The sequence below is a fragment of the Larus michahellis genome, chromosome 2 (assembly GCF_964199755.1).
Source record: "Larus michahellis chromosome 2, bLarMic1.1, whole genome shotgun sequence".
Classification (NCBI taxonomy): domain Eukaryota; kingdom Metazoa; phylum Chordata; class Aves; order Charadriiformes; family Laridae; genus Larus; species Larus michahellis.
This window is the reverse complement of record NC_133897.1, coordinates 52,962,385-52,984,030: the sequence shown is the minus strand read 5'-3', so window position 1 is coordinate 52,984,030 and position 21,646 is coordinate 52,962,385. Positions and strand designations below refer to the sequence as shown.

Below are 21,646 nucleotides of genomic sequence, written 5' to 3'. Positions count from 1 at the left end.
ATTACACGTAGTCTGAATGGTGAAAGAAGACTTCCTAGTCTAGACAGCACGACTGTAGGCTCCATTTCCACCTCCAGTGTTAACTCCAAGAAGATCTAAAATGCTTCATGTTTAATGCAGAACCAAAATATCCCCATCTTAAAAAACCAAGAAAACCAACCAAAAAAAACAACGACCAAAAAAAACCAAACAAAAAGAAGAAAGCCACAACAACCACACATAAAAAACCCAGTGTAAAAAAAGGATGAAAGAGAAACTGTGCTGTGTAGAGGGAGATTATTCTGTCACAGTGAATAGTTTTGAAGTTGGATAGATTTTGATACACGCGCACACCAAAAAAAAAGAAAATTATTTCTAGCCGTGACACTGGAAACAGCAGAGCCCTATGTGACAAACAACCTCAAGTGATATTTAGGTTTGGAGGCAGTGTCCTATACAATCATAGTTAGTTTGTCTTTGTAAGCTATCATATAAAAAAAAAACCCTTAAAATACACAAGCCCCTGCAGCTGTCTGCAACCTTTAAGTCTTGCCATTTCAAACACACATAGCAGTCATATAGCATGAGAGGGCACTGAAGAATTTCAAATCGATTATAATAAATCCAGACAGTAGACAGAAAAAGGTTCCACAGTACACATCATCGACTTCAAGATTCCTTACGTAGCACTCTTAAGTACACAACTGCAAGGGCCACAGAAATCACCTTGTGAGTTTTACAACCTTATATGAGTGCAATCTGCCAAATCTATCACCTACTTATCATCTGCGGTTAGGGTTATGGTTTCCCTGCTCCCTCCTTTGCCCTCTTCGTTCAAATGCATATCACAATTTTGCATCAAAACCCCTTTGTAACACGCTGAGAGAATTTTCAGTCATGTCATCTTTGTCTCAGTTTTCTCCTTCACTCACTTAGTTTGGAGCACACGTGGCCAGGACAGAACAATTTCAAATCACTGCAGCATTTTACCTGCAATATTCTTCTACCTTTTGTTACTTCTCCAGCTCGTGCTTTGCACAGACTGCCAAAGAAACAACACAAGCTGGATTTATCTGCAATCCAAAGAGTCGGTGACATCCCCTTTAATGCTTGGTCTCCGTAGGATGGGAACTGAGGAACGTACGCTGTACTACTAACACTGTCGAAACAGATTATGCCATGTACATATCTGGTCTTGCCTCTCTTACGTGCAGGCACACTCCCCTCCATCTTATTCATTAGTGCATCACGGTTTTCTTCTTCTGGAAGATGCAGATTAATTCTCTACTCCATCATATGAAATGGCAACAGAATGATTTATTTTACTATTCTGCTTTTAACAAAACCAAAGAACAATAGGAGGGACAAAATAAAGGAAAAATTCAACTGTCTTAGGTATCTGAACTTACTCCGATGCTGTCATGGTTCACCGTTTAAATAATGATGCATGATTTTTTTTTTTTAATATGTTAATTACATAAATAGGTACTTAGGAACTACTTAAACAGGAGATTATTTACTCCCTTGACTGTACAAGCCCATGTGTCAGCACATCTGCTGCACAGGAAGATTAAATCTGTTCACACAAAACTCATGCTCTCCCTTGCTGATGGCTAGTACTGTGAGACTTGAAGCAGGGACTTCAGGTTTTCTCCAACAGGCCCTTAAGACTGGCACAATAGATGATGTCAGCAAACATCTCTGGATTTCTAAAACCCCTATTTTTACACTTGCCTAGGCATTCTGGAAAAAGAAATGGGATTTTTATTCAGGAGAGTTTTCTACGTTTGTGTTTTAATTTCAAAAGCTTCTGCTCTGCGTTATTTAAGAGTAACAGTCTGGCACGCAGCAGCCTTTGGAGGAACCGTATTAGCGTGATTATGCACCTTTAAGACCAGAATGACAATGCTGGCTGATGATGTTTAGGGAGAGTGTACTGAAAACAGCTCAATTACAGAGTTATCTTTGCTTTGATTCACCTTCACAGCAGCTGTTGAAGGACCTCCAAACCATTATTTTAATAGCTGCTGATGGGGGCCTATCCACCATTTATCACACTACTTTCACATCACAGGCTTGCAGGAAGGGTAAGTGTCAGAAGGCTGTGGAGCTGCAGAAAGGGATTGCCAAGACTACAGGCAATGAGAAGAACAGAAAACCCAAGTCTAAGTCTCCGGGTCCAGCAAGTGCACAACGAGCTTTCTTGAGAACAAGCAGCTCTCTCTGCTTCCATCTCACGCAGGCATGAAAGTCAAATTAATGCTCACATAAGCTGAATGAACAGCTAGGGCTATTTACCACGTAGTTATTTTTTTTGCAAGGATACTCTAATAGGAGTAATTTATTGAATGGACGTCTATCTTTGGCTAGAAAGGGCAATACCCTCCATACCCTCGTAGGGCAATTCAGAGCACGCAAAATGAGCTACTAACACTCCTGTACCGTGTCAGTCTCTGGCAACGCGCGCCTGTTCCCATGGGCTTCAGAGCCTCCCTAGGTTAAACTGGGCTTTGCAAACATCCCCTTCTCGAAGACGCTTAACAGCCACAGACATTAACAGCCACTTTTTCAGTCCACGGACATGGAAATGTGCAGCCAAATATACATACCCCAAACACGTGTCGCATGCACAACAGAAGCATGCCCACACACGCCCATTCACAGCCAAATGGAGTATAAATAAGTTTGCTATATAAATAGGCTTGCTTAAATGAAGCCGCTTGCTTAAATAAGGCTGACATAAATACTCTTTCTTTTATGCTGCCTGTTGCATCTCATTTTTAAGTCTGGAAAGTGGCAACCATGTTGGAACAACTGGAGAAATCCCAGCAAAGCTTATTAACACTCCACTCCGAAACTCAACAGATACGAAAGGCAGGTGAGCTCAGCATCCCGAGACAATGTTTCACTGGTGAAGATTTTGTGAAAAAGAAACGGCAAGCAACTTTTTTTTTCCTGTGTGTCTCTGTGATGACAATAGAGATAAATATTAGTAAGACAGGCAATAAGAAACTGCAAACAATCAGAGGAGATCCTCAAGCACTAAAGCAGCAGCCCACACAAACGCAAGGTTATAAAAATAAAGCTCACATTCTCAGTTGCAAAAAAAAAAAAAAAAAGGAAAAAAGTATTAGAAAAAGTAGCTTTCCTCTCTGCGTCTTTGGAAGGACACCAGACGACTGTCCATACTCCTCACTATGCTCATGTCTGTATTCATCAATACAGTTTTATGGACATTTTCTGTCTTAGCCTTTTCAAAACATTTCAAGAAACTGTTAAGACTGTTTTCTCTGAAGATGGGTAGGAAGGACCGGCTGTCAGAAAGGACTCTCTGAACCTCCCTCCAGCAACCTTCCTTCACATTCAGCCCACACACCAGGCCCGGCTCTATCAGTGTTCTGGCTCATTTTGTCGGGGCTGTTGCATCTGCTCAGAACTTCCTTCCCACTAATGAGCCTCTCTCTAATCGATCTTCAGAAAACACATTTCTTCAGTCTCCATCGTCCGTGAGCGAAAGATGCAGTCAATACTGCAGCACGGCCACGCTTGCCATCTCAGAGGCAAATCCCGCCTTGTACTCTCTCCCTCTTCGTTGAACTCTCTGCTCTTTGCACATGGTAGGTGGAATGATTCCTTCATCTTCCAAGTGAAGAGAAAAATTTATAAAGGTCAAGCAATGCAGAGGCAGTTGCGACAGTGGGTATAAACTCCCAAGTTTTCTCCTCCCTTCACTCCCCAGCCTCTGAAGCACAAACATATTTATAGTGCTAAGCCCGTAGTATTTCTACCTGTTGCATTACTGCTTTATTCAGGGTTGGACCATTTTCATTCCATTAATGCTTTCCTTTAAAAACATTTCAGAATTGCTTAAAAAAAAAAAAAAACAAAAACAGATAGAGGTTTAAAAAGATTTCAGTCTTCCTTAATCATGCAGGGATATATTTTCAAAGCAGTATGCCAGGAGTATTCCACGTGACTCCCATTCATGTTAAAATTAGAGTCACCAGAATAAACCCCATATGCTGCTTTGAAAAGGTACTGCAACTTGTCCAAGGAAAATTTCCGCAGCTTAATGGTGCTTGCAAAATTTTTCTGCCTGCTTTTTTTCCTTTGATTCCTGAGTATATTTTTAACAGCCTTTTTTTTAAATTTTATTTTAATAATACTTTGTACTATTTGGAAAAATAGAAAGAAGTGATTTGCTGGTTATCTTGGTTCCTCTGCAGCCCTTTTATTTTAAAATTATCAGTTTAATCAGAATAGCTTTGCTCTGTAGCATGTAAAGCTTCCAATATCACTCTTTTTTGATACAGTCATTGCAGACAACCTTTCTAGTGGACCTGCAGCCACTGCAGCTGAATTCCACACCTGAGCTGTTGTCCTGTCTAGTGATGCTCAATATTTCTGTGTAAGCCTGAAACTAATTTTCACATCTGGACAGCGGGGGACTTTTTTCTGGAAAGGCTGAGGCATAGTCTCTCCTTGGCAATAACAGCACCGTTGCTGGTACCGAAGCCAGGCAACATGAGCGTACAGGTTTCTACTTTCAAGGTCCCAGTCTCATATGTGGATTTTTCCGCCCGACACAGAGCATCTCTAACATCTGTGGCAGCCGCAGAAGGCCACCCACCCAAAGGCAGCTGCAGCCCTGGGCTTGCCGTGAGTACAGCTTGTCCTAGTTTGTCTTGGTAATCACAACGAGCATCGCATACGCTGTGCTCACATAACGCACATACTGATAAATACTGGGTGATTATTAAATTTGTCATTTATGACTATAGTCTTCCTGGTCATTTAAAGAGAGAGGGAATTTTAATTTCTGACAGCTTTAGTTCTCTTGTCACTGCCCTGTAATTTTTACTGCTTACTAACGTTGTGCATGAGAGATTGCGCGCAGAAAGACGCCGTGAATGCCATCTCTTCATTTTTTCCTCATCCTTCTCATTACTGTCCCAAATGGCAACACATTTTCATTTCAGTCATTTACATCAAAAATGCAGCAAACACTGCGTCTAACCACTTCATTACTTTAACCTTTAAAGGATGTAAACACAGGGAAAATATTTTGCTTAAATGTGGAAGGTGCTTCCACCACAGGAAAAGAAATAAAATGTCTCCTTACTAGCAGAATTGTGTATAAGGACAGGAGAAAAGAAACCAAGGTGGGGTTGTTCTGTCATCAAAGCACCGACAAGTGAAGTGTGGGCTAAGTTCCCATCTCTACCACTAATTTTCCAGGCAACATGCAGCAAGACATCATTTATGTATTCTTGTTATCCAATTAAAAATTAGTTAACGTCACCTTTCCCTTTTCCTTTTTTACCCTTTCTATGTTCTGTCAATTTAAATGGCGGTCTTCTTTGGTCAGAAACCCTTCCTTAAAAGAAATACCTGAAACTTCCCTGGGATGGTGGAGTGACAGGCGCACAGAGCTAGAACCTATAAGCAATGGAACTTCAGCTAAAACAGAGGTCTGTGTACAAGACAAGCACTTAAAAAAAAAAAAAGAAGCCAACCACAAACTAACAAGCACCCCAAAACCAATCCACTAGCAGCAAAACATCACTCTGCAATTGCTGCACATGTTGCCTGCTTTAAGTATTAGAGCTCAAATATGCTAACGAGTTACTGTGGTTAGACAAGTTACGATGGCAGCTGAGCTACAGTAATAGCCAGTGGTGAATATTTAGTAAAACATACCTACCTAAATGTTAGCAAGAAAATTTTGAAGAAATGCTTTTGACCTCACATTTCTGAAGGAGCCTGAATGCCCCTGAGTAATAACAGCTCAGCTGTCAGAGCTAAGACAAGTTAAAACTGCTTTAAAGGGGTCACCGCAGTTAATGGGGAATGCCTGACTTCTTAAAAGCAGCTACTGCATCCATCACAAGGATCTTTTGCACTTTCTTTAATATTAGAAAACATTTATGAGATTGGTTGGTGCTGTGTCTGTGTTTGTTTTAATGATGATTAATGACATGAATTACTATTTCTCCCTGTTTCATGCTGGATAAGAAAGTAGATTTTACTACAAAGTAATTCAGGTTGCTAGCAAGCTCTAAGCATCATCAAGTCCTGCAGACACAGCAGAGCTAACCTCAAGCTTAAGACAGGTTGCTCAGGGCTTTGTCTGGGCAAGTTTTGAGTTTCTCCAAGGATGAAGATTCCATAATCTCTCTGCGCAACCTGCTCCAGTGCTGCGCCAGTATCAGTAGTTGGGGATACTTTATCATTACATCCTACTGGTTTCCTTCACTGCAACTTATCTTTTCTTCTTTCACTGTGTACTTCTGAGAAGGATATGCATCTTCTCTGCAGCTTCTGATTCAGGTAGTGGAAGAAGATACAACTGGATCCACCCTCCTCCCACTAAGGCTTTTCCAGGATGAACAAATCTAGTCCCTTCACATTCCCCTTGAACACCACATGCTCCATCCCCCTTAATCATCTTGGTGGCCCTTTGCTGGACTAGCTCCATTACATCCATCTCTCCCCATTACTGGAGCACAAAACTGGACACAGTCTTCCAGCTGCGGCAAGTGCCAAGTTGGGGGGAATAATCCCTTCCTTTGATCTGCTAGCTATGCTTCACCTAATGCAACACAGCATGCAGTTAGTCCACATCACACAAGGGTGCACTGCTGATTCATGGTACTCATCAACACAGCGACCATCCTACAAGCAAACATCTACAATTACATTTGTAAAACATGAAATTAGTCTTTCTGAGTCCTCAGTTTGCATTGGCAACCACCTATTCTTAGCTTGTTGTGGTGCAGAAATTAATACCAAAGCCCTGGCCATCATAAAAATCAATACCAGATACTGAAGTGTTACTCTAGTACTAAAATCAAGAAGCGTAGAGGAGGAAATTAGAATCATCAAATTCTTTCAAATGATAATAACTTAAGCAAATTGAGCAGCTATGAAACATCCTGTTCTCTGGAGCTTAAAAGTAACAAGGCAATAATAATAAAAAAAAAACCCCTAACTCATGCAAAGCTAAATAAGTTTTACGCAGAGATTTTCTTTCTTTTCTCCCCAAGTAGAGCCACGAGTTTAAAGATTTTGCATTAAAGGTACCTTAAAGATTTTACACTTAGGCCATGCATATAGCAGAAGCCATTTGCAAGCTGCACACATACAATACCTTCTACCTGAGGTTTATCTCCCAGATTGGTGGAGATAGTTCTTTTCTCTAAGTAAATTAAACTTTGCAGCCTATTGTATGCAGAACTAGGCTAGATAAAGGACTATCCAGTTCTCTGCCATCATTATTAAAATGTCGTATTTACACCGTCACTCATGAGGGAAGGCTTTTTTCGTCCATGTAGCTTACGTTTTTAGGAATAAGAAACACCTCTGTGCATGTAATTTTGACTTTAAAGTGTTACCAGCGTCCCTCAGATTTCTACCACTGCTGAAAATACAGAGCTGCCAGTAGCCCCCATCCTTCCTGCCTTCAGAAACTGGCTTCCAATATTCTGTGACCTCAAAGGGTCTTTTCTGCTCTCTTGACAGGAGATGTGGTTCTGCAAAGTACTCAGCGGGTACCCCATCTATAGAGAGTGAGAAAAGTCATTAACACCCTCCTTAAGACAGGTGGAATGAGCCATGCCATTAGTCCAAGGAAATGGGACAGGCAGAAGGAAAGACTAGGGGAATAAAACCTGTTGGAGGTCAGAGTATTGAACAAGGAGAGAGGCTAAAGGAAGCTTCACTTCAAACAGAGAGAGAAATCGAGCAAGATTTCTACATCCAGTCACTAGTTTATATATGTGCTCTAAAAGAAAAAAAACACATACAGACCTTAAAATGCAGAATAAGTATCAGTTATATGACAATCAGATCAATTCAGATTTAAAAAGAAGGATTCACCAGGAGGAAAACATCTCTTTAACAACTTCCAAATGCCTAGCTTACATAGAAAATAGTTCTTGGAAGAAATCTGAAAATCTTGACAGCTATGAGATTACATCCTTCATCTCACACATCTGATTTTACAAAAATAAGGATGTTCCATTTTCCTACTTGGTGACTTTTGAGATGTTATTTTCACTATGAAGGGCTGATCAATTGCTTCTGAAGAGGCTGACAGTGTAACAATGATACAGTGAGATCTGTAGTTTCCTTTGGACTCTAGGTTAAGTACAATAAAAAGTTCTAGGCAGCCTTTACTGTTCAAGCAAAATGGATACGACTGCAATTTTTAAGTTCTTGCTGCTGAGGTTCTCATATCAGCAACATAATAAAGATCAGCCAGTTTCCCTGAGACAGAAAACTGATGCTTGAAATCTGAAGATACATCTCTAGAGAGAAAAATCACCATAAAATTCAAAGCATGTGTGGAAGCTATTTCCCCAGATGCTTCCACTCTTCTAGATGCAGTCTTGACATTCTTGACGCAAGGATGGTTCTTGAGCATTTCAGCTTCATGGTCGTGGCATGAATATCTTCAACTGACACATGGCAAGATCTTTAATTAGCTGCACTAATGTCTTTTTCAAGGATTCTGACACAGAATTTGCTATTTGTTTCTTCACTTGTCTCCCGTGTTTGGTTAATATACTTAGACGGTATCAAACCTCTCTCCATTCCTGCACTCAGCTTTTAAGGTGATACTCCTCAACTTCCACATGTATTCCTAGGGGCCTTACTTCTCTGCTTGCCATGACCAACATACAATGGTAACTTGGGGAAGTGGGAGGGAGCCTATCAATAAATTATCTTTCAGTTATCAATAAGTCTGCAACATGTTTTGTATGGCTATTCAAATGGACACTGTAGAGGTGACAGGGCAAAGAAGAAAGGGCCTTACCACTTTCAGAGGCACACACAACACTTTCCATCCTCCAGTAAGCTATTTTTCTCTCAATGGAAAAGTGGTAGAACCCAAGTTCACACCTCTCAGCTTCACTACCATTCCCAAGTAACAACCGTCCTTGCTGCAGTCTCAAGCCCAAATATCCTGCAGGGCAAAACCTAACATTTCCTTTAGAAAGTACACGCTAAACCCCTCACCTCCCATCCTCCTCCATTTCCCCACCCATCCAGTCTCTGGGAACCCGAGGACAGTTCACGTTAGCACACCAAGGCCCGGTTAACCTGTGATAGTCACATAAGAATAACACAGAGAACTAACTCTGCTATAGCTGCCCTACTGCCAGTGCCCAAGGTAACCTACGGAAAGCCACCAGAGGCAGGTACCTCTGTTGGCCCCATGTGTAGACGTGGCTTGAAATAGCTGCTGTGCATAAAGGAGAGAAGGGGAGAGCCCCCTCCGCACCCACGCACCGTCTCCTCCTCTCACTCCGGCTCCCATATGCTTCTGTCACCTCCAGTCTCAAATTTACACTGGTGCATCAAGTAGTGGGATCATTTTGTCAGATGCCGGCCAGTTACCTCATGTGCTAAAAATAGAGACACAGCAGCAAGGACTTGACTGGCAAACGCCTTTCTAATGGTGACTGACGTATTCAATCAAGACAATACGCGAAATGTAAATTGCATACAAGGAAGGACATTTGTATAAGGATAGATGAGACGAAAACAACAAAGCGCCCTGGCTTTCCTTACGAGACATCAATGAAAGATTTCTGCTACTCTTTTCAACCACAGTGCTATTTAGATTACAATTACTTAAAGTGAACCAACAATAATACGAGCTCTTCTGCTACTCGAAGAGAGGCTATAAAAATCTCATTGTCAGCTGCATCATTCATCACGATAACCTCATTTCAACTGAAACAAAATCTCTGAGACATCACCTCCCCCCCCCCTTCCTTCCCTTTTTTATTTGCCTATAATAAGGTCTATAGTCTGGGGAGCTCTCGGGCTGAATTCCATGCATTGTGATTCACAAAATGAAAATCTGGTATTATATGCCCACTGACATTCACATCAGCAGCAATTCATGCAGCAAAAAGCCATATGCCATGCACCTCTGATTTAGCTTTACTACAAAAACATATCCTAGAAAGAAGAAATGAAAATACAGAGACAAGAATGGTTCCTGGGATCTGATTATTATGCACATTTTAAGACAGCAGTGACAGGGGCAATATCACAAAATATGCTGTTTTGGTGACAGTTCCAGTTAGGTTACATCATTTCCCTTAGCGACTAACACACTCTACATGCAAGTGAGGAATTCCTTCCCAGTGCAAAAGGTTTCTACAGAGTACAAAAAAAAGCGGTTAGCACAGATAACCTGCACTCGGTGTTTTTCCTCTGGTTATCAGGCTTTCCACTCAACCATCTTTCTGAAGCCTGAGATGTTTATTGGTTTGATCAGCACCCACAGAGATGAAAATGAAGAGCGCTTTGAAAATACAAAGTACCAACAGTTTTAAAAATTGCCATCTCCAGGGCGTTAAGCAGACCCATATGCATTCTACAGTAACACACAGACTTCATTAGAAAGCTGGGGGATAAAATCCACTCTGCCGATGACGGCTAGGTTTTTCACAAAGAAGAGACTTCACTGCTGAAAACCAACAGTGACTTTCATCACTGGGGAACGGATAAGACAAAAAAGTTTCTGACCAAGGAATGGATTATACTAATTTTTATACTAATACTCTTTTGCATTTTTCTTTTTTTTTTTTTTTGAATAACAGATGTTTTGTTGAGACACCCTATCCTTTCCTTGCTTTTTGCTTGAGGAATCCATCTTTTTCTCAGTGTACCCATCCTGGCAGATAAATGGGCAGAATTTCAGCTTTAAAATGCTCTTCCTTTTCCCCTCCATGAAATCATTGCATATGTGATCACTGGAGAAGGATAGTTCAGCTAGGATAATAACTAGATGTGACCCTGCTACTAAAGACTTTCAAAGCCTTCTGGCAAAGATAGAAAACAGTAAAGATACTATTCTTAATGAAAAAAAATCTTTGAACTAGAAGAACAGTTCATAAGCTACAAAGTGCACAGAAAGGGCAAGTGTTGCTCCTTACTGCTTCATTATCCATTCTAAGTACTTGTATTTCACAAATGAATTTTTAAAAATGTATTTGCATTCTTGATAATGCTAGCTAAGACTGAAAAAATTTCAAAAAGAAGCAAACAGCTAGATTTAAAAATGCACTACTCTTGTGCAGTTCCTTTGAGCTTGACAGCCCCAACCTTTGGGGTATGAATATTTAAATTCAGATCTGAGTTTTACAGACTGATGCCTCAGTAAGTGGAAGACCGCATCTTCAGAGCCTTAAACACCCCTTCTCAGGTTCCTGAAGCCAGAAGCAGCAGACGAGTAATAAACTGGCTTTGACAAACGCAGTGGGACACATTTGGAGATCTGACAGGTGTAGATAAATGCACAGAGACAGAGAAGACTAAACAAAGCCATTCCCAAATGAGCAGCCGATGAATCCAGGCAGCCTTGCAATATCCAAGCTGCCGACCAAATGCTAGGGAAAGGTCTTAAACAGGCTCTCCATACATCGCATTAAATTGCACTGCTTAAGCCAGACCCTTCTTAAGGAAGTGGCTGCTAATGGAGTAGACCCGACAATCTTCCCACACCCAGTTACACTCTTCTAGGAGATTCCCGTTGTATTTGGGGGGTGATTTTTTTCTTCAATTAAAAAAAGTCACAATTTCTGTATAAGCTATGCAGCAGACTTGCAAAGTGTTAACTGCTATACTTTTTTTTCATAAATTCATGCATTACACAATTAATGACACAATATATTTATAGCAATTATCGGTTTCCAATAAAAGTTAATAAAGTGCTAATGGCCTCAGGTGTGAAAATGTGGAATTTAATTTGTGCTAATCTGCCTAAGCCTGGGGAATACTGAATTCACTCCATGTGAGAATAATTTATTTGCAGTATCACTGATTGATATAAACAAAGCATTGCCAAGGGAAGGCGCAATAAAGCTAACAGAGAGGTGCAATCATTCCAGTAGCCCGGTGTTTCCCACAGGTAAAATGCACACAGAACAGCCTTCCAAAGCTTCTCTCAAAAGAAGTTAAATTCATCTGCTTCAGAGTGGTGAAAAAACACCCATAAGAAAACAATAAATGCTTTGGAGACCATCTGTCAAGAGGTATTTATCATCCCTTTCCCTCCTCATCATCGAAAGGAAAAGCAAGTGACAGACAGATTTACAGACTGACCAAAGGATTTTACTTTCAAGTTCGTTTGAATTCATTTTTCTCTTGTTTGAGGCCATGGTTCTTTCACGCTCCTGGAGCTATCATTTGTCATCCTCCTCCAAGCATCCCTGTGAGGGGGTGGGAAAGAGGGGCACAGACACGGAGGAAAGTAGTGCCTTTGGGGCTGGAGCTGCTGCTGCAGCCTGGAGCTGTGATGGAGGGGGATGGAGGAGGACGGAGCAAACGGCCAGACATCCTGGTTCTGCTTTCAGCCCTGCCGCTGCTTCACTGCCCAGACTCTTGAGTTCTAGGTGCCTTTGCCTCCTTCCTGTAAAACAGGGTTATCAAGACTCGGCCAACTCTGAAGCGAGCAGAAGAGTGCAGAATACAGTGTTAGTGCCACTAGAGGGGACTGATTGCTTGAGCATGGTAGGAGACCTGCTCCTCCTCCACGGCAAAGCCCTGCCACTTCCAGGTCAAGCATGGAGCTGCCATGGCAAGACCTAGCACCTAAGGCCGGGACAAGAAGATTGCAGTCACAGGGGCATTTTGGACAGGATCTCCACACAGTCTGCTGCTGGAGTCTCCCTGATTTGCAGAGGACCCAGAAAAGCTCGTGACAAGCTCCTCTGCCGCGGTCACCTCACATTGCTGCCCTGACCCTTCCCAAACACCCCCTATACACCTTTTCTTATGGGTGACTTGCGTTATCTGATGGTGGTGTTGGCCCACAACACATGTTTCTACGCAAAACACCACTCACACAAGTACGTTCCTTAAAATCCTGCCCTTCAACACTTAGTCACATTTTGAACCTAGCCTTACACGATTATTCATCTTACAGCTGCTGAAAGCATGACAACACCAGCCAAGCTCAGAAACCTGTGGCATGGCATTTCCAAACTGTCAGTGAGCAAGGAAACAGTATTCTTCATTTTTATGTTATGCTTGGTTACCTTTTCTGTTATCTTGTCACAGAGCAAGGAAAAAATGTTCACAGGGTCTGAGCATGAGCAATAAACATCTTTTGTGGTTACCAAATGCTTCCGTGTTTGCTTTGGTATTTCATTACAGGACTCACGTAGGGCATTTATTGTTTGCATCTGCTGCCACTGTGAACAATGCCTACTCTACTGATTACCACACAAGACAGTTTGTTATGTGTATACCTGTCAGCGACATATATTATCGTCTCGCTGAGCAGACCCACTCCTGCACGGGGATCCAGTGCTGCAGACCGGTGTGTCACTGAAACAGGCAAATACCGCAAGTGCAGTTGCCCAGGGCACCCAGCTCTGACACTGTGAAATGAAAGCTAGCTTTGCCAAAAATGCTGAAAAGCAGGGGGGGCGGGGGGGGGGGCAGTTCTGAGAATGTTTTTCTAATTACAAAATAAATTTTCATAGAACATTTAAAAGCTGGTGTTTTATACTATGATGATCTCAAGCACAAGGCCGGTGGGCAAAATAAATTAACTAGAGTTCTCAGTAACGAGAAAAGCACGTTGGTAGCATCGTTAACCAACCTCATCCCACTTTCCTATTCCTTAAACCCATAGCTTCAGTGAATGCAGTAGATTTTGATTTCAAGTGCCATACACCAGAGGACTTCCAACGTTTTTCAGTTTTGGCACCCTCTACTTAACTTTATCCATGTTGAAATGATAATCTGCATCGTGTTATGACTAGTAATTTTTGGCCTTCTAAAACCCTAAAAGTAGCTATCATTTTGCCCCTTCTCTACAAAGCAGCTTCAAAACCTTGGTAGGTGAATCAAGTAATTTCATCATTTTCCTTCTACTCTGGGACTGAAAGCAGTAATTTTTATTCTTAATTTTTTTTTTAAGATGGCACTACAGTAGGGACAAAATTAGCAAATTATTCATATTGTTCTGCAGGTCTAAAGACAAGCTATGGCTGGCTCTGCAATTAAAATAATCCATTTGCTCACCCTTCTTCCTATTAGCATGTGAACTTCAAACCTACAAAAAGTAGCAGGCGGAAATCTTTGGAGAACAGAGGTAAAAGGATAATCTTGTCCCCTACATAATGTCCTGCCTGTGGTTTCCTTTTCTCACGAGAAATAGTATGCGTATTTTAAAAGAAGATCGCTAACAACATAGCGATCTCGATGTAAATCCTCACGAGGGCAACACAGGTGCATTTGCCTAAGTACAACGAGTGGGGATCAACAAAAAAATTTCCATGAGGAATATGCTTTCATTTGGCCCCATAGAATAAATTTTACAGTGGGGCAGTTACATTGAATTCCACCTAATATCATGTTAAAAATAAAATTAAAAAACCCCAACCAATTTAAGTAAATCTTAGTCTGTGTGGCAGCAGGGCCCGACTACCTTAAGCAGAGTGTAGGTGGTCCCTGTGTGAGGGAAAACTGACTGATGGGCACCTATTTAAATGGGCAGGCTGGTGGTGAAGGTTTCTAGATGCTGGAATGTGAGATAACTCAGTCCAGCCTTCTTACAGTGAGCACTGACTCCAAAAATCAATACACAATGCTTTCTTCTGCTGCAATAAAACATGTAGAATTATGTAAAGCTTGGAGACAAGATTATATTTTCGACGTCATAAACCATGCTGTCTGCTCACAAATGACTGTGGAGGACAGAGCTTGTAAAGTGTCCTTTGATCATCTGTAGGCTCAAAGAAAAACAAAAAGGTTTCAAATGGAATTGTTGCCACTTGCATGTCTGTCTATCCAACTGCATCTTAATTTCTGTAGAAAACTCACCAGACATGAATTATGTATGTCTTAAAATGTTATAAAGGCATAATATAAGCTTAGCTGCCTGACTGAATTATTCTATTCAGACATCTACCAGTATATTGAGAGAATGTAAAAAAGGTTTTAGGTCTGACAGTATCATACTATCACCATAGAGATCCAAGGACTTTTTCTAATGCAAGAGTTGACAAAAGGTGTCTGTTTTAATGAATGAGAATCAGAGAGGCAAAGCATGAGATCATAAATGTTTCACTAAAACACCATAAAGCTCTTCCAACTATGAGCAAAGTGCTATTTTAATTATTTTTTTTAAGCTTTAAAAATGAACAAAACTGTATGAAGTCTCCACAGCATGGACTGAGGAACCATGATGGTGCAGTATGCCATTCTGTCATCAAAGGGAAGTCTTAATCTGATGCTTAAAAAACCCTTGAGAATCGTCACTGAAACCTGAGGGGAGGTATTCAATCACCTCACTTCTTTCAGTGCCTATCGTTCTCCAAAGAAAGAGAAGAGGAAATAAATCTCTATATGTGCACGCAGACCTCCTACAGCCCCTCGATGTACGAGATACTGTGATTAATCGGAAGTTTAAAACTAAACAAAAAGCTCCTTTTCTTCAATTATGATTAAAGATCAAAGCAAGAGGATTAGCTTTTTAACAGAAATCTCCAGGTTTCAAGACTTATCATCCAATATACCGAGAGTGTCCAATTTTGTTTTGGAGATTTTGGGGCAGGGAGGGAAGAAGAAAGAAAATGAATGATCCCATCAGCCAGGTGGGTAGTAAACCAGAGCAAAGTGGTGTTTCACACATTACCATGACAATCAAGTTATTGAAACTGAAAAATAGTTACACAAAGAGAGGATAGAAGAGAATTTTTCCACAGTAACTAAGCTACTGCATCTTGTGAGGCCTGCTTTCTTCCCAATCATTCCTGAAAGCAGGGGCTGAACACTCGTTGGGTCCACATGGCCTTCGCCTGCCAAGTTTTCAAAAGTAACTGCCTAGAAACGGGTGCCCTTAGCACACAGGAAAGACGCAGAAAGAATATTAACGTGCCATGATCACCAAAGCCTCTTGCCAGGTAAGGATTAAAAAATGGTGTTGTTCAGTTTGGTAAAGCCATCGGCACTGGCAGCTGTCACCCACAAACCAGATGGGTAAACCTTGGGTACCACTATATAACGTACCGTCCCCCACAAATCCAGAAGTGCTTCACAAGCCCACACAACAACAGTTTGCTTCACTCACAGATCCCTTCAGACGTTTATCAGCTGAGTAATGCACATCACCACCACATGTCATCTGAAGTGGATAAGAGCACAAAAATCTCCTTATGACTAAAAGAAAGGATTGAGATAAGCAGAACGTAATTACTGAACTGTCAGAAATTAGAGTCGCAAGAGTTTAGTATTCCTACTCCTTTATGAAAACAGTCACAAAATCAAGAGTGATTTCCGCAGGCTGAGATCCTGGGCTCATCTCTCATGCACCATAGTGCCACCACCAGACACAAACCCCAGGAGCACAATGGCAAATGTTTCAGATTTGCCCCAAGGAGTTAAGGACCACCTATGTCCTCAGTGACAGCAGGACCTACCACCCGCCTCGCTGAACCTCAAAGAGCTGGTGGGTGAAGTCACAGGATTTTCAGTAACAGAAAACACAAATAGCAAAATAGTCAGGTCAGAGAAGAAACCACCTGATCTTCCATGAAGCTCCATATCAATGTCTAACACTGAAAAGTAGATTTGTTTTCTTTCTAGGGTGATCTGGGCTGTTGCCAGACACAGGACCATTTTTTCCTGAATCCCCTAGGATTACTAATAATATTCCAAATCAAATTGTGGGAAATTATGTACACAAATCCTTCTTCTACTGAGACAGACGGCCTATAAGTAATAAGCAGTTGTTAATACATTTTTTTAAAACAACCACATATTATGAAGTAGTCTTGAAAAAGTTGTTGCCTTTTTAAGCCCTTGATTTTAGGTTCCTGTATTGTTCAGTAAATTATCTTGCTATTGCTCCATCTGCGCTCCTGGATCATCAGGTAAGAGAAGCATGTCAGAAATTCCATGCAAGAACAAGCCTCTAGGTCAACCAGCTACAACAGCATGCATTTTGGACTTCCCTTCTCTCTTTTGCCAGGGCTCTGGTACCACTGCCAACTATCTTACCTAAAAGAACTCAACAAAGGTTATTCCACGCTGTGTCCTAAGGATTCACCTTTGCTCCGCAGTGGAAAATGGACGTTTAGACCATTTCAATAATAGATGGCTCCAATTAGAAGTTAGGCACGATCATTCTTCGGACTGGAGCACCTCCCTTATGAGGAGAGGCTGAGAGACCTGGGTCTGTTCAGCCTGGAGAAAACAAGACTGAGAAGGGATCTCATCAATGCTTATCAATATCTAAAGGGCAGGTGTCAAGAGGATGAGGCCAGACTCTTTTCAGCGGTGCCCAGCGACAGGACAAGAGGCAATGGGCACAAACCGGAACAGAGGAAATCCTGTCTCAACATGAGGAAAAACTTCTTCACTTTGAGGGCGACAGAGCACTGGAACAGGCTGCCACAACCAGAGAGGTTGGGGAATCTCCTTCTCTGGAGATATTAAAAACTCGCTTTGATGAGTTCCTGTCCAACTCACTCTAGGTGACCCTGCTCTGGCAGGGGGTTGGACTAGGTGATCTCCAAAGGTCCCTTCCAACCCCTACCATTCTGTGATTCTGTGATTCTTACTAGATCTCACATGACACTTGAGCCAGATGACTTCAGAGCACTTGTATGGCACGTGCTGACACAGTACAGCAGTCTCACTTTTAATTCTCAGGCAACAGCTCTGTAACCAACATGTAGTCTCAGGGAGAGGCTCAAGATCCAGTTAAAGGATCCCAACAAAGATAAGGATGCCAGCTGGCTAGAAAAGCATGAGTTTGTCATTCTTACAAAATGCCAAAGATATTGTTCAGCCTCATGGTAAATTAGACAGATAAAATAGGATGCCTAGGGACTATTAAGACAGATAGCCCTGTTCTCCATAGCTTTACTGATAGTCAGGAGATTAGCTGAAACTTTCAGAATTCCATCTTACAACAAAAAGGGTGCAATACCGAGGGGTGGGTTTTGTGGTTTTTTTTGTTTGGTTAGCTTGGGTTTTTTGCTTTATTGAGCTAAACTGCACAGCACTTTGTCAGGATTGTGTCCACTTCTGAATATTTTATCACTTTAGTGCTCATATGAAATGAAAGGGATGCACAGAATTATCACTGCAGTACTCTTTTTGCATTATTTACAACCTTGGAGGCTGCAGCACTTCAGCATAATATTGCTAACATAAAAAGGCAGAATTTCCCCTCAAGCCAGGTTTTTAGTTTCACAGTCTGCAGTGCAACAAGATTGAAAAAGGTATATGAACGTCCCTTACACCTCCCATCCCCTACCCCCACTTTCTAAATGCTGGCGCTCTGATGTGCAAAGAATCAGAAGAGATGAAACTCCACAGCATTCAGCAGAGGGTGGATGAGTAAAACTGTGTGCCTCTAGGAAGGAATATATGGCCTTGTTTCACCATCCTGCCCAGTTATTCCCTCCCCACCCTTTTTCTTGCCTTGTTAAAGTCCTCTGACGTTGCCCTCATTTCCTTCCATGTCTTGTTCAACAGCTGAATGCAGATACAGAAGAACTCCTCAAACGATCTGTCATGGGTGAAGAACATGGGATGGAAATCGTTGCAGGTCTCACTGGCTAAAAACAGAAAAACAAGGAGGGGGTAGAATAAAACATGTACAGGCAGAAGCTTCAAAAAATAAACATACAATAAAATCAGCCACAAAATCTGAGAAAACACTGTAATTCAGGGGAACCCCAGTTCTAGTGGCAAACGATGTCAAAACATCATCCCGAAAAGCCAGCCTTGGTCTACAGTCTTAAAGACAATGAAACACAGTATAGAGCCTGCCTGCAGGAGATGCGAAGCAAGAACAAGAGGAAGCAACTACCTGTTTGCCTGAATATTCTCTCAATGGGTCTTTTGTTTGTGCCAAGTTTTGCTGTTCAGGCCGGGACAGAGAGACGGCGGGAAGAAGCACAAGCCTCCTCATCAAAACAACAGCCTTCCCCACTGCTAACAGCATGTACCATATTGCTTGCTGAGAACCAAACACCAAACCCCATCAGTCACCAAACCGTATTAGATCAATGTACACACTGAAATGTGAAGGTCTGCTGACACAGCAAATGATCTACCATATTGCACACGGATATACCACAGAGGTAACCGGAGAAATCTAGACAGATATATAGCCGAGAATGTAACTGATTAAATTTGTTCTTTGAAAATAACTGGAAATAAGAGAAATGGATCTTCTGTCATCTATCCCTTCTCTGAGATGGGGGGAAAAAAACCAACAACAAACCAAACCCAAACTTCCCTTCTTTTAATCAAATACTGGCTTTCAGGAAGGAAAAAAAAATACTATAATGATGTTCTCAAAAAGGAAAAGTACAGTTTCGCGAGACTGCTGTGAATCTCCTTGAGCGAAGAATGGATTTTCAAAAACTAAGGGCTGGAGCAATGCTGACCTCTGGGCACATCTGAGCAAACTGGGGACAGAAGGGCATTTAGCCAAGGACTGAAAAGGATCCTTGATCCCTGCCATGACTTGCAGGGTCACCTCAGTAGGTCATGTATTTATGTCCTTAAAAAACTAACAAAAAAAGTCAAGTTGACTAAGCCTTTCTTCATATATCCAGTCTCCAAATCTCTCAGCTTCAGCTTTCACCTCCGCATGAGTGGTTCTTTCGACTTTTCCAGCACATGCCTATACAGCAGCATCTTGCCTTAGTTCAGGATCAAACGGGCACTGCTTAGGCAAGCTTCCTCCTCTGCAAGAACAGCGGAATTATAGAGCATTGGGATAAATCACCCTTTTCCTGAGGCTGGATCGCTGCCTGACAGCTGCTTTCTCTCAGTGGAACTGCAGAAATTAGAATTAAGACTCTTTGCAGGAGAACGTGAATGGCTCAAGAAAGCTGATTCCCTGCATCAGCTGCAAACACTTGGTCCCGGTACCTTTTCTAGCTGCAAAACTGCCCCTTCAGCGTGTTTAGTTCCCTCTGCTGCACCAGTACCTCTGCCATAGGAACAGGAGTTACGCTTAGAATCACCTGAACCCTCAAAGAAAAAGGGTTTCTGCTCTTTCCCAACATGCAGTATTCCAATTATAAAGCAGAACTCTGAAGCTTAATTGTAAATTTGAAGCTTAATTTTAACATCAGATTTATTAAGATCTAATCAATTCCTCAGCTCTGTAGCGAGGATGAGAGTTAATTTTGGAGCACAGGTTTCATTCTAATCAAATAAACTCCATTTACTTCAAAGGATGTGTAGTCAAGGGGGAATTAGTCAAAACAGAGAGCTATATTTATGAGGCACGACTCAATTCCTTTAAAAGAATAAAATGCCTCAGGCATGATTTTCAGAGCACCTTCAGCTTCCATTCATTCCATTGGAGCTGCAAGAGCCCAGCACTTCCAATAATCGGACCTTCAGTCTGTAATAATGTCAGAGACACAACAGAACGGATTCTCAGAGGGCACCTGTCTTTAAGTCATGAAATACTATAATGATGAAAAGAAATAAAATAACACCAAGCAGAAGAATGCAGCCAGTACCTTCGCTGTATAAATCACAGCACGAAACAAGGCAATAACCCTCAACACGCACTGGCCTTTCTGATCCTCCTCAGAGCCTGAGCTTATCGCTGCTCCTGCTCATAAAAATCAATAAATCAAAATTAATGGAAAGCCTAGGGATTCTCAGAAACTTGATCATCGGTTCTAACTCATGCTACTGATTATCATGCTATGATAATCAGCCCCAAACTCTATCGACTATGTCGACTGTTCTGCATGCAGAATCAGAGCTGCCACCTTCTCCCCCCTTGTTTTTTATAAAGTAAGAAACACACTGTGTTTTATGCTTTTTCAGTCTGAAAATGAAGGAGTAAAAATCACCGTTATTGATATAAATGGAGAAAGTTAGGCCTGTTAGAAAGCAGGATCAATATCTTAAAGCACAGAACAAATCCTAAGAAAAATTCAAAACCAAATGATAAACAACTTCCTCAAAATTCCCACCAGCAGCCAGACAGTAGAGAAAAAAAAATCCACACTCAACTTCAAAGGTAGCTTTTTGTATGTCTTGAAAATCTTATCCAAAATAATATAATTCAATGGAAAAATCACAGAGATGCATATCAGCAGTGTTTACACTATAGCGTACCTACAGGCTGCAGCTCAGGTCACGTCTATGTTCTGCTCAGAGTGTTTAAATATCCAATGAAAGACAACCCTCTCCCAGTACATTCATTCTCCTTTTGACAGGTAAGATGAGGGTGTAGGAAAAGGCAATACTGTGTTACTAGTGGCTTCCAGACCAGAGTAAGACTGAGTCTTAACCCCACTCTCTCCAGCCTCAAGTCAGCATCTCCAATATCAGAGCAGTGCCTGTGTCTCTGCAGAGTGGGCAAATTTAGAGGCTGCTGAGTTTTACTAATGAAAAACTTCTTGGATTTATTTTTTCACTAACTTGCAATTTGACTAGTTGTGAACTGAAACAGAAGTTAGGTGTTAGAATCGTTTGGAGATTTTCTACCTAAGAACTGTGCATAAAATTCTTGCCCTTAGGTCCGGCACTCTCTAACCTTCATTTTCACAAGCAGGGACTAACCAGATTTATAACCACACAAAACACACACGCGGCTGCAACGCAGGGACACAAATCATCATGATTATTTAATAACATCATCAAG

The 21,646-nt window shown here is 41.5% G+C and overlaps 1 protein-coding gene across 5 annotated transcripts in view; it reads right to left on the bottom strand.

The window, feature by feature from the left end:
- ELMO1 (engulfment and cell motility 1) overlaps positions 1-21,646 on the bottom strand; it is a 311,733-nt gene that overhangs the window by 88,061 nt on the left and 202,026 nt on the right. For all 5 annotated transcript variants that reach the window (XM_074575423.1, XM_074575425.1, XM_074575424.1 and 2 more), the window contains one exon: positions 18,442-18,578. In XM_074575423.1, the coding sequence (XP_074431524.1) occupies positions 18,442-18,578 (137 nt within the window). The remainder of the gene's footprint in view (positions 1-18,441; positions 18,579-21,646) is intronic.